Here is a 13,158-nt window from a genome sequence, read left to right on the forward strand (position 1 = left end):
GTTAAACCACAGAGCCTAGGGCTTGCCAATCAGAAGGTCCGTGGTTCAAATCCCCGCGACGGGGGTGAGCTCCCGTTGCTCGGTCCCAGCTCCTGCCTACCTAGCAGTTCAAAAGCATGAAGTGCAAGTAGATAGATAGGTAGCACTCTGGCGGGAAGGTAAACGGTGTTTCGGTGCACTGCTCTGGTTCACCAGAAGCGGCTTAGTCATGCTGGCCACATGACCTGGAAGCTGTACGCCGGCTCCCTTGGCCAATAAAGCGAGATGAGAGCCGCAACCCCAGAGTCGTCCGTGACTGGACCTAATGGTCAGGGGTCCCTTTACCTGTAAGCAGAGGTTGGATGGCCATCTGTCAAGGATGCTTTAGCTGTGATTCCTGCATTGCAGGGGCTTGGACTAGATTACCCATGGGGTCCCTTCCAGCTCTACGATTCTATGACTCTGTGATGATCTTCTCTCTCTCAGTGCATTGGATAGCCTAGTCCTTCCTGCCATGTCAGGGTAGAGTCACAATGCAGAGGTTAATTTGTAACTAGAGTAGTGCCAAGGCTCAAGGAAACCTCGAAAGCACATTTCCCTAACCTGGAAATGTACTCCAAACATTCATTCATTATCAGAGCCATTGCCATGGGTTGGGCAGGTTGGCCCCCAGCAAGGGCCCAGGCCCATCGGGGAGCAAAAACAATATACACTCTGTCTCAGAGTGGCTAGGAGCCCACCTGTCTGTGTGCTCAGACAGACAGTCTGACAGAGGAAGAGGAGGTGAGACTGAACAGAGCAGACCCAACCCCAATGGCCATGGAGGGAGTCAAATGCAGCAAAAAGCATCCTTTTTGAGTTTTTGGTCCATGGTCTGTCCCAGCCGTGGAGGTACTTTCCAAGGACACAAGGGAGCCTAGGTACGCCTTTGGTAATTAGGATATGTACTCTTTGTGTGCTCAGATGCACTCTTTCACGTACTTCAAGGATGAGCTGGTACTATGAGGCCTGTCAGGCTTTGATGGCAGTACAAGTTGTGGATATGAGCACTTAGTTCCATACGGGGCATAGTGGCTTCATGGGCAGACAGTAGAGCTTATGTGTGAATGTTCTCCAAGGTCTGCTTTGGGCGCAACCTTGGCTCAGCCTCCTTCCCACTTTCAGGGCAGAGTCCCCAGGTTTGACATGTGAGTCCCTTCCTATAGCCACCTCCACAGGCTGGTTCCTTTCAAGCCAAGTAGAACCGACATCTCAAACCGAAACCTATTGCATGAGGTCAAATGCTTGTTGCGTGGTTTTAGAAGCATGAAATCCATAACCATGACTCAGTGTCCCTCCCCTGCCTGCCTCAGACTTTCCAGATCCCTGGCAGTGGCTCTGGTGGGTGTTTGTGTGTGACCAAACCACATGGAATTTTGCTAGGAGTTGCAGGTCTGCCTGGCTACAGCTCTGGAAAGAAACCTCATGGCTGTCTTGGCTTGCATGGGAAGCAGCCCTCTTTTCCCTGGGCTACAGATGCTTTGCTGATATAATACGGGACTAAATGTGCCACCAGGCCGAAATTCTTTCCACGCTATGCTCCTGCATTTAAGGGAGTGAGATTTGTTCACAGTCAGCTGGGCCAGAGACCCTGCTGGCAATATTCGCCTCTGTGAAGGTTAGGAAGAAGAGCTGGCTGGCTGGCTGGCTGGCTGGCTGCCCGCCCCAGGCTCTGCAATGGAGTTACTAGCAAAGCTGAGAATTGTGACTGAATCTTCTTCTGCATCTGGAAAGGCAGCAATCACAGAAGGATGGATTAAAACACATAAACATCCAGTATTCCTAGATCCTATTCCTGGCTTGGGGAGCACACCATGACACTCCAATAGTGCATTTCCTCCTTTCAGTTATTACCGGTAGTTGATTTTCATAGATTCATAGAATTCTAGAGTCTAGTCCACCCCCCTGCAATGTAGGAATATGCAGCTGTCCAAAAAGAGAGGCTTAGTCTGCCTGGAACTCATACCTGTGACGACGTAAGAGCTGTCATTATATTTTTTTTCTCAGCATCCTTTCTAAATAAATGAGAAGTTTAACAAAATTCAAACGCTTGGTATGTTTGCTTTGCTCATCCACACACACCCCCCGGGCATCTTTTTGCTCACCTTCCCCACCAACCTGTAGACCAGGCCTTACGGAGACCAAGGACTATTGTGGTTCCATCATTTGCTTTGCTGCCTAGGCTGTTTCTTTCTATCACTGTCTCTTAGTGTGGTGTAGTGGTTAAGAGCGGTGGACTTGTAATCTGGTGAACCGGGTTCACGTCTCCGCTCCTCCACATGCAGCTGCTGGGTGACCTTGGGCCAGTCACACTTCTTTGAAGTCTCTCAGCCTCACTCACCTCACAGAGTGTTTGTTGTGGGGGAGGAAGGGAAAGGAGAATGTTAGCCTTTGAGACTCCTTAGGGTAGTGATAAAGCAGGATATCAAATCCAAACTCCTCCTCCTCCTCCTCTCTGTCTCTGTCTCTGTCTCTCTGTCTCTCTCTCTCACACACCCCTTTTCCCATTTGCACAGCCTTTGGCAGCTCACATTCCACAGGCCAAGCTTTTTCTGGCAGCCAGGAAGCAAAGAGCAGCTATGGCTGCCCGTGCGGGAGGGTGCGGGGTTGCAAACCCTCCGAGACTGGAGTTGAGGTAGGCAGAGTTGTCAAGAGATTTCCCAGACGTGTCCTCTTCACATCTGGCCAAGCACCTTGCCTGCGCAGCCCAAAAGGCGTGGCTGTGATGTAATGGCTGGCCGCATCCCAAATCGCAGCACACGAGCCCCTCTTTCGGAAAGGCTTGTTGCATTTCCACCAGCCCCAGAAACCAAAAATAGGGAAGGGATTGCAGGTGGTTTTGGTTTGGAAAGGATGCCGTCATTTGCTCCGGCAGCAGTAGGGTCAACTGGAGTTCTTCCAGCAAGACTCCGGGATATGAAGCCCCCTCACTCCTTCTTAAGCCATCACCATGACTTAGTACATCGTGCCCCCTCCCGCCTCCCCAGCCTGAAGATGTGTGGGATCTGGCTGCTTTCTGTGTCTGAGTAATGGCTTTGTGCTGCAGGCTGTTTGGATAGCAGTGCGGGTGAGATGAGCCAGCTGTTGCTTGCAGAGAAAAGCTGTTGAATCCAACCATCAGACCTGTTGACGCGACCACCTCTCTCTCACCATGCCCAGCCAGGGCATCTAATAGGCATTGCTAGCCCCTTCCTCCTTGAATATTTGTGCGGTAATAAAGTGACTCCCCATTCCCTCTTTAGAGCAGCAAAGCTTTGCTCCTTCATTCACCCAAATGAAGTGGAGGGCCTTAGGGGAAGGGAAACTCACATTTCCTCTCCAACTGGGATTATTGTATAGGAGTGAGAGCTCCTAAGACCAATGCATTTTGGACAGGGTGGTGAGTAGCCCCAGGACTCCAGTCTTAGGAGTGAGGAACCACATTTGGCCAGCAGGCCAGGTCAGATTGTGGCCAACTCAACAGGCCACATTTGACAGGGGTTGGAGCTGCCCATTTGTCAGTCACCTGACAGCTGGATCTGACCTCAGTAGACATGGTACGTACGGCTTGCATTTGGCCCTCTTAAGTTTCCTGGATGTTCCTTTGTAAGCGTGAATCATAGAATCATGGAATTGTAGAGTTGGAAGGGACCCGTTTAGTTCAACCCCCTGCAATGCGGGAATCATAGCTCAGTGAAGCCATATCCTTGCACTCTCTCCACCCGCCGCCCCTGAATATGACATTGCTGGTTAAATGCAGTTCTATCTCTCAGCCAGAACCTCCTTTCAGATGGTGTGTGCTGCAAAAGACCAATTCATGTATTCTACTTCCATGTGATGCCAGTCACATGAGAGGGGAGCTGCTCTCCCCACCCTCACTTATTCTGCCATGCCCTTGTGGGTGGTTCTTTTTAGCTCTCGTGATTAACTGCAGATGACAGACCGTCTCTACTCCAGGAATTTGTACCATCCAAGGTAGTTGCCATACCTTATTACACCAAATAGTACGGTAATTATGGATCTCTCCAGGGTTTAGCCCTAAAGCACGTGAAATGACTATGAAGAGTAAATCTGTTCAGCCTTTTGGGGCAGTGGTGTTATGGGGCGGCAGAGGCTTCTCCAAGACAAGGGAATCGCAGCATTGGTGTCCCTTCCAAATAGGGGGCGGGGGCTTAAGCCCATGCCACCTATCAGAAGCCAGATCCTAGCCTGCATACCAGATTGGCAAATAGGGAAGCAGGCTAGGACACGGGGTGGGGTGCGGGGTAGAGCCAACAGAGCAGGAAGGCTTCCCTCAGGTCCACTCCCTGGCCATTTAAACAGCCCTCACCAGGGGCCCCACCTGCTTTCTCCCCGTTGGGTTCCACACCCCTCCTCCCTTGGTTCAAGCTGATGGTTAAGGACTTTGCTGTGGCTATGGTGGTTGCTGTTTTATGGGGATGGGTAGGAATTTGTCCACCGGGCCAATTGGCTCCAACACGGTGGTTTTGCCTACCTCATAGCAGTCTTCACAACTGAGTTGGGCATTGGAGCAGTCCTTTGTCTTGGATGGAGGGGAGGTTCTCTTTTCCATCTGCCCCTCCAAACTCTGGGCTATCCCATTAAAGGGATCTGGGGGGAATGGTCCTGCGGGGGGGGGTCACCCTATTTCATGTAAGTCTTAGGGGGGGAAAACCTCACCTGGACTGACCTACGTGTCACTTCCAGTGGGCAATTATTTTTTGATTGCCCCATGAAAAGTTGTGGCCTGTTTCTATCCAAGCGAGTCTCTGTGGTCCTTTATTTGCCTACAGGTTAGGGAGCGGAGAGCACAATGTCTGGACTTGCAAGGGACTCTGAGCATGCGCAGAGCTCGTTTCCCTCTCCAAACCCCTACTCCTGTCAGGGATTAGGGCTTCCAGACTGGAGGAGTCCCAGCAGCCTCCCTTGTCAGAGAGTCATTCTTGGCCAGCCGCCTGCAGCTGAAGTCGTGGCACCTCCCGCTCCAGGCCTCAGCTCTCGGTGCTCATTTTTGTGGTCCTCCTTCGCTCTGACACAGGAATTCTGGCTGGGAAGGCTTGTGCTCTCTCGCTATCTGCCAGGCCCTCGGCTTCGATCGCGGAAGGAGCAGGGTGGTGGGAACAGGGCTGAGGCAGCAGGACCGTCTAGTGGCGTTGAGGTTTTGGCAGGGGAAGGAGCTGGAAGAAAGGAGTGCAAGACTATCTGCTGACCCAGCTCTGGGGCTGGGCTGGGGGTTCCAACATGGGATGGCGGGGGGAAAAGACAGCGCACAAATGAAGTCTCTCTTCCCCAGCCACCCCCTTCCTTGTGGTTGTGCTTTGCAACCAGAGAATGTGAGGCCAGAATGGAGAAAATGGATAAGGAGATAAAGAATTTTAATGGCTTCTCAGCGATTCCCCCAGAAATGTTAACAATACTGGGGAGCCGCAGCCTAAGATTTGGCTGGCTATTAGAAAACAATAAATACCATTCAGCCCTCCTCCTCCTCCTGCTGCTCTTTGCCCCGTTGTTGATCCTGATGTCCTCCTGTTCTCATGCCTCTGTAGCAATCAGTCCTCCTTCCCACCAGTATTTACTTTTTTTCTTTCTTGAATGGGACATGGGTGGCGCTGTGGTCTAAACCACTAAGCCTCTTGGGCTTGCTGATCAGAAGGTCGGCAGTTCGAATCCTTGCAATGGGGTGAGCTCCAGTTGTTCTGTCCCAGCTCCTGTGAACCTAGCAGTTTGAAAGCACGCCAGTGCAAGTAGATAAATAGGTACCGCTGTGGCAGGAGGGTAAACGGCTCTTCCATGCACTCTGGTTTCCGTCACGGTGTTTCTGTTGTGCCACAAGTGATTTCGTCATGCTGCCCACATAACCTGGAAAGCTGTCTGTGGACAAATGCCGGCTCCCTCGGCCTGAAAGCGAGATGAGTGGCGCAACCCCATAGTCACCTTTGACTGGACTTAACTGTCCAGGGGCCCTATACCTTTCTTTTTCTTTTTTCTTTTACTATTTTCTATATATTTGTAGGACATTTGCCTTCATTTGAAAATGAAGGCTAGCCATATGCCTGTGGGAAACCTGGCAGTAGGATCTGAGTACAAGGGCAGTGTCCCCTCCTGCAGTTTCCAGCAGCAATACTTCTTCCAACTATGGAGGCAGAGCATAGCCATCATGACTAGTTGCCAACAATAGCCCTCTCCTCAATGAATTTGCCTAACCCTCTTTTAAAGCCAACTAGATTGGTGGCCCTCACTTCTTCCCGTAGCAATGAGTTCCATCGTTCAACAATGGAATAATTTTCCTGATTATATGATTTGTAAATCCTTTATGAACTGTCACCTTTTCATACCAGAAATAAGCATGCCAATGAAAAATATTGTCATGACCTTCTAAGTCTAAAATATGTGAATTCTCTAATGTCATCCATTCCTTCAACCAACAAAGATAGGCTGCCTCATAATATAGTCTCATATCTGGCACATGTGGATTTAACTTACTTTTTTTCACAGGCTGTGTGGCTTCTTGCTGTACTCTGAAAGGGCTTCCTTGTTGCTTTGGACATACACTTTGAACTGGGGCCAAAATTCAAGAATGGCACAGGTTCTGCACATGGAGACCACTGCTTTCCCAGGTATGTGTGCATGTGCGTGAACACTTTCCATTTGGACAGATAAAGCTGCAAGATGGGGCATCAGGCCTGCTGGATGTGATGTAAGGCCAACCCTCAGATAAAATTTTGAAGATCCATTTTCTAGATTTGATAGGGAGAGGGTATTTGATGCAGAGGTTGATAGGAAGCAGTAGCAGTATATTCTGAAGTACAGGGGCTCATCAGGGCAGTCGCCATAATCGCACACTCCACCCCATGTTCCCAAAATTAAGAAATGCAGCTGTGTATTGTGTATTGTGGCCCTGAAAAGTCCTGCGCACTAGAGTCTGTGTACACCATTTTACAGTTTTCCCTGTGGATTTCGTAACTTCTGTAATTTAATTTTTAAAATATTTTATGCTGCTTCTCAAAAATGTGTGCTGCATCTTGAGCCTCCACACAAAAGCAGTACCATACTAGAAACAAGAGAATCTACTGAGACATGGCGGTCACCTGAACTATTGTAGGCATTCCGCTGTCATCAGCTGTTATGGCACCTAGGGCAGTTGTAGAGAAATAATCTCTTAATGTGTAGGGTTGGTCCACACTTCTGCTTCTCCCACCGCTTTATGCTGGGAAAACCCGCTCTTTAGCACCGAATCAGAGCAAACATCAATTGGCTTTTTCTATAGTTGTGTAAAAAGAAGAAAAAGAAGATGAAAGACTTGCTGATTTGCCAAGAAAACAGAAATTCAACACACACACAACTGAGGGAAATACAGGCTACAGGCTTCAAACCCTTACATATGGGGAGAAATAAGAGTACGTTTGCACTCAAAGGCAAATCCACTTACCATATTTTTCCGTGTATAAGACTATATTTTTTCCTAAATTTTTGAAGTTTAAAATAAGGGGTCATCTTATACACGGATAGTGCATAGTGCATTGTCTTAATTTTGAGTCCCCAAAATTAGGGGGCATCTTATACATGGAAAAATACGGTAATTCACACATTCCAAAACACTGCCATCTTTCAAAATTCACACTCCTCCAGATTTTCCCATTCAAGAAATTGTACAGAAATGACTGAATAGATTTATTTCGGTCACTGACCAGAGTGTGTATGTAAATGAAAAATGTAAAATACTCCGTGAAGAGTACATAGAAATGCACCTATTAGTGAAAGCAGCGTACAAAAATACTATATGTTAGGAGAACATGCATTAGAAAATGAGTATTTTAGGAGAAATGCTGATGACTTTTAAAATAAAAAATTGCAGACTGAGGTGGAAACGTGAAGTGAACTTCAGACTGGGAAAATGAGAACTGAGAGAAATCAAAATTGTCATTTTCACCCATCCTTCACTTGTTTGAAACTGGTGCCACTTGCCGGTGGAAAAACTCCTGTGGTGCCACTGAAAAATTATAAATGTCTTAATTGCTCCAGAGTTAGTACATGATAGTTGTTTATTTCCTTGACATCTGATGGGAGGGCTTTCCACAGGGTGGGTGCCACTACCGAGAAGGCCCTCTGCCTGGTTCCCTGTAACCTCACTTCTCGCAGGGAGGGAACCGCCAGAAGGCCCTCGGCGCTGGACCTCAGTGAACAATGGGGGTGGAGACGCTCCTTCAGGTATACTGGGACAAGGCTGTTTAGGGCTTTAAAGGTCAGCACCTTTAAATTTAAGCAAGAGTGGAAAGAAACAAGGTTGCCTTCAGATGTCTTCTAAAAGTCAGATAGTTGTTTATTTCCTTGACATCTGATGGGAGGGCATTCCACAGGGTGGGTGCCACTACCGAGAAGGCTCTCTGCCTGGTTCCCTGTAACCTCGCAGTGAGGGAACTGCCAGAAGGCCCTCGGAGCTGGACCTCAGTGTCCGGGCTGATCGATGGGGGTGGAGATGCTCCTTCAGGTATGTTTGTTGAGCCAGGACATGATGGTCCCAACTTCACCATGTATTTGAGATGATCAGTGCATTCTCAAGGGTGCTCAACTAATTACAAAAACAAAGGAATGTTTTAAGCTGATCTCTTCCCCCCTGTGCTCTTGCAGGGAAGGCCAATCCCGCCTCTGCTACGGCCTTCCATGGGAAGGAGCAGGACTTGCCCTACTCCGTGGAGACTCCCTATGGCTACCGCCTGGACCTGGACTTCCTCAAATATGTGGATGACATTGAGAAGGGCCACACCATCAAGCGCATTCCGGTCCACCGCCGACCACGCTACAGCTCCCTGCCAAGAGGCTATGGTTACACCGGCTCATGGTGGACCTCCACCGAGTCCCTCTGCTCCAACGCCAGCATGGATAGCCGCCACTCCTCCTATTCCTACTGCGGGCGCAGCTTCTACCCACAGTACGCCACGCCCGGCAGCTTCAATGCCCGCGTGGAGAAGACCTTGCTGGATGCCAGGAAGAAGCTAGAAGACCAGGCGGATTCTGGAGATGGAGAAAGGACCAGGGCAGGTGGTCTCGGGAGCCTCCACAGCAGCGTATCTGGATCAACAAGCTCCTTGGTGGGAAGCCAGTGCCTTTCCCGCCAGACTTCCTACAATGGCTCACAGCAAGGTGCCCCTGGGCAGTTCACGCCCATTGGCTCAGGACTCTCCACCCCAGTCTCCCCAACGCCAGGTCACCTCCAGCATGTCCGGGAGCAGATGGCCGTAGCCTTGAAGAAGCTGCGCCAGTTGGAGGAGCAGGTCAAGATGATCCCAGTGCTACAGGTGAAGATCTCTCTTTTATACAGTGGTACCTCGGGTTACATACGCTTCAGGTTACAGACTCCATTAACCCAGAAATAGTGCTTCAGGTTAAGAACTTTGCTTCAGGATGAGAACAGAAATCGTGCTCCGGCGGCGCGGCGGCAGCAGGAGGCCCCATTAGCTTAAGTGGTGCTTCAGGTTAAGAACAGTTTCAGATTAAGTACAGACCTCTGGAACGAATTAAGTACTTAACCCGAGGTACCACTGTATAATAATTTTTTATTTGGTTTTACAAATTAAAATTTACTTTCAAAGTCGTAAGTAATAAAAAGGTAAATAAACAAAGATTCACCCGAATCTCTGGGCTTCTTCCCCCCACCCTTCCATGGGTTCCATCGTTAGTCCTTTTCCGCTGCATATTTTAAGCCACTCCAAATTTTAAGTACCCTAGTACCTGTTACACTGCAAGTGTTATTCAAATCCTGCTAAAGAGTTCAAGTGTTTACAGTGATCTCCAAGGTAAATTATAAATTTCCCCCGTTCTTTGTTGAAATTCTGGTCTTCCTGGTTTCTAATTTTCCCAGTCATTTTCACCATCTTTGCATAGTCCATCCATTTGGTCTGCCATTCCTGTCTGGTGGGAACTTTGTCTTCCTTCCATCTCTGAGGCTAAGAGCATCCATGCAGCTGTCGTTGCGTACAGAAACAGTCTTTTGTGCTCCTTTAGTATTTCTGCACCTAAAAAAAGCTTCTGGTTTTTTAACCAAAGTTATTTTAAACATTGTTGTAATGGATTTATGGGTTGCTCGTGCGTAAGTTGGCGCCTCTCCTGGCTAGGTTACCTGGTTAAACCCTTTCTGACTGAGCAGCCTCCAGCATCGTGACTGTCTCAGTCGCTGGCAGAATCCGTCAGTGGGTGTTTCTTGAACCTCTTCCAGCATAGAAGTTCTTTGACGCCAAGTCTGCTCCTACTCTCCCTGCGCAGAAGCCTTCTGCACAGGGAGGGTGTGGGTAGCGGAGTACCCGTACTCTCTCCGCTGGTCTCCGGCGAGGAGTCTTGGAGCCTCCTCTCCGATTCCCCCATCTGCCCCCCTTCTCTACTGGTGTTACGCTGATTTCCTTCCCCAGCAGATGGGCTGCCTCTCTCCCTACTGGGACCCTCTCCGGCATCCCTCTGGAGCCTTCTCTCCGCCTCTAGCTCCGATGGCAGTTCCCTGACAATTGTTTTTTCCAATTCATTATATAGCATTTCTCAGAATTCTTTTACCACCTTGCACTTCCACCACATATGGTAAAAGGTGCCTTCTTTTTCTTTACATTTCCAGCAAATATTTGAACTTGTCCTATACATTTTTGCTGTTTTACTCGAAATTAAGTACCAACGATACATTATTTTCATGTGCTGCAGGTGAAGATCTCGGTGCTGCAGGAGGAGAAGCGGCAGCTGAGTGTCCAGCTCAAGAGCCAGAAGTTCTTGGGGCACCCGGGGGGGTTCGGCAAAGGAAAATCCAGGGGGGAGCTCTACATAGATATCCCCGAGGAGGGGGCTGGTGGAAATGAGGAGGGCAGTTCGGGGCCTGATGCAGGAGGCAGGATGGACAAGAAGGAAGTGAGGTCAGTGGGCGTGGGCATGTCAGCCGAAGAGGCAGAGGTGGGGAGGTGCGATGTTGGGGTGGCGGTCAAGGAGGAGGAGTTGGGGTTGCCTTCCCCGGAGGAGGAGAGCCAGCGCCAGGCGGTTCAGGCCCTGTCGGCCAAGATTGCCGTGCTAGAGGTGCAGCTGAAGAGGGCGCTCCAAGAACTTCAAGCCGCCCAGCAGAAACTGGAGCTGCAGGGCAAGGAGAAGGAGGGCAAAGGAACGTCCGGTGGTGGCCTGAGAGAATGGGAAGTAGGGGGAGAGGGTCCGGGACAAGGGGGTGGCAGAGAGTTTCAGAGGCCCCAGGAAGTCCCCATTCGGGTGGATACAGTCAAGGTTGTCCAAGTGGAAAGGGAGCCAGAGGTCGCCGCCAGCACAGCCACAGGGCTGGACCACAGGCCGCAGAGGGCACAGAGCTTGGAGAACAAGGAGTCCTATGCCAGCCTCAAAGCTTTGGCGGGCAAAGACGCAGGGTTGGAAGAAGTGATGGTGCCGCTCTATGCCACATACCGCAGCAACGAGGTGATGGAGACCACGTTCCCGGTCCATGCTGGCGCAGAGAGCACAGCTACCACCTTCCACACTGTGAAAAAGATCAGCATCATTGGCACAGATGGGAATGGACAGCAAGATACAGCAGGTAAGCTCTCTCTCTCTCTCTCTCTCTCTCTCTCTCTCTCTCTCTCTCTCTCTCCCCCTCTCTCTGTGTGTGTGTTTCTGAAGGAGAATACACTCACCCCAACTGTGAAAAATCTGTCGCATCTTCCTGCATTGCAGGAGGTTAGATGAGGTGGCCCTCAAGGTTCCTTGCAACTCTACAATTCTGTTACTCTTCCCACAAATCCCACCAGTACTCAGACTAGGGCTCCCCACTCTAAATAAACATTTTCTGTCATTTCTTCATCCAAGTCCTTAGGTTAAGGTAAAGGGGCAAAGGAACCCCTGACCATTAGGTCCAGTCATGGCCGACTTTGGGGTTGCGGCACTCATCTCGCTTTATTGGCCGGGAGCCGGCATACAGCTTCTGGGTCATGTGGCCAGCATGACTAATCCACTTCTGGCGAACCAGAGCAGTGCACGGAAACGCCGTTTACCTTCCCGCCGGAGTGGTACCTATTTATCTACTTGCACTGGCGTGCTTTCAAACTGCTAGGTTGGCAGGAGCAGGGACCGAGCAATATCCCCATAGCGGGGATTCGAACCGCCAACCTTCTGATCAGCAGGTCCTAGGCTTTGTGGTTTAACCCACAGCACCACCCGCGTTCCCCCATCCATGTCCTTAGGGTACATAATAAAACAGCAAAAAAAATGGGGAAATGGTGGTAAGGATCTTTCCATTCAGTTTGTAGCACGTCAGATGTGCTGTTGTCGTGTGAGACCCAAAAATCTTGGCCAAGAGAAGAGAACAAGCAGCTTGACTCTCCTTCCTCCCTGCCTCCCAAATCTATGCTTCTCTTTGTTTACTTGTGGATTGGATGTTGTGCTCACCTGCCGCCTTTGAATTGGGCGTGCCAGGAATGCCCTGTAAAAGCTGAGATGTGTTGGGTGCATTCTCTGAACTGATTGATTTTTTTTTAACCCACCAAGTATAAAGCTCTATATCAAATTTAAATGACCCCCCATACCAGCTTAAATCTAGCTGCCAGAGAACAAAACAATCGAATTAAAACAGCCTGGAAAAAATCCCAGCTTTGGTGAGCCTGCAGGGAAAGTGAGTCCTGGCAGCCCCTTTTTCTCTTCCTTGTCTGGGCTTACCAGAAAATTCACGCCCTCGTCTTTCTCCCTCTCTCTGGTCTAAAATCAGTGGCAACGCTCGGCTGTTTTCTCCCTGCCCCATAAAAGGCTTTTGTGTAACTAATACGCTGATTTTTACCAGCTGTTTATAGCAGGAGCAAGGGAAAGAGAAACTCTTAAAATAGTCTGTGATGTTCCCAGGGTGAGATCAAAGGTTCTGGAATGAAAAGATGATTGGAAGCTCCATTTATGAGCCAGCTATGCCACAAAGAATTGGTGGAAAAAGAGCTCTCACGAGTCAGGAACCAGCTTGAGCTCCAGGTCCCTGGAGAGCCCAAGAAGAGACTGGTGTCCCTCCTAATTCTCTTGGAACTGGGTGCATCCTTTGCTCAGCATATAAAGGCCACAGCAGAAGCTCCAGAATAATCTGGATTTGAACTCCTAGCCACCTGGGGATGAGCTGCTGAGAGCTTGGTGCCCACATATGGGCATGAGCCGGGGGAGGTTGTTGTAGGCGCT

The 13,158-nt window shown here is 49.6% G+C and overlaps 1 protein-coding gene across 6 annotated transcripts in view; it reads left to right on the top strand.

Annotated features, from left to right (window-relative positions):
- KANK2 (KN motif and ankyrin repeat domains 2) overlaps nucleotides 1-13,158 on the top strand; it is a 92,320-nt gene that overhangs the window by 66,906 nt on the left and 12,256 nt on the right. For all 6 annotated transcript variants that reach the window (XM_083482932.1, XM_083482935.1, XM_083482934.1 and 3 more), the window contains 3 exons: nucleotides 6,493-6,614; nucleotides 8,626-9,293; nucleotides 10,681-11,545. In XM_083482932.1, coding sequence (XP_083339058.1) covers nucleotides 6,575-6,614; nucleotides 8,626-9,293; nucleotides 10,681-11,545 — 1,573 coding nt within the window. In that variant the 5' untranslated portion in view covers nucleotides 6,493-6,574. The remainder of the gene's footprint in view (nucleotides 1-6,492; nucleotides 6,615-8,625; nucleotides 9,294-10,680; nucleotides 11,546-13,158) is intronic.

Source organism: Podarcis liolepis (assembly GCF_965112155.1).
Source record: "Podarcis liolepis genome assembly, chromosome: 17".
Classification (NCBI taxonomy): Eukaryota; Metazoa; Chordata; class Lepidosauria; order Squamata; family Lacertidae; genus Podarcis; species Podarcis liolepis.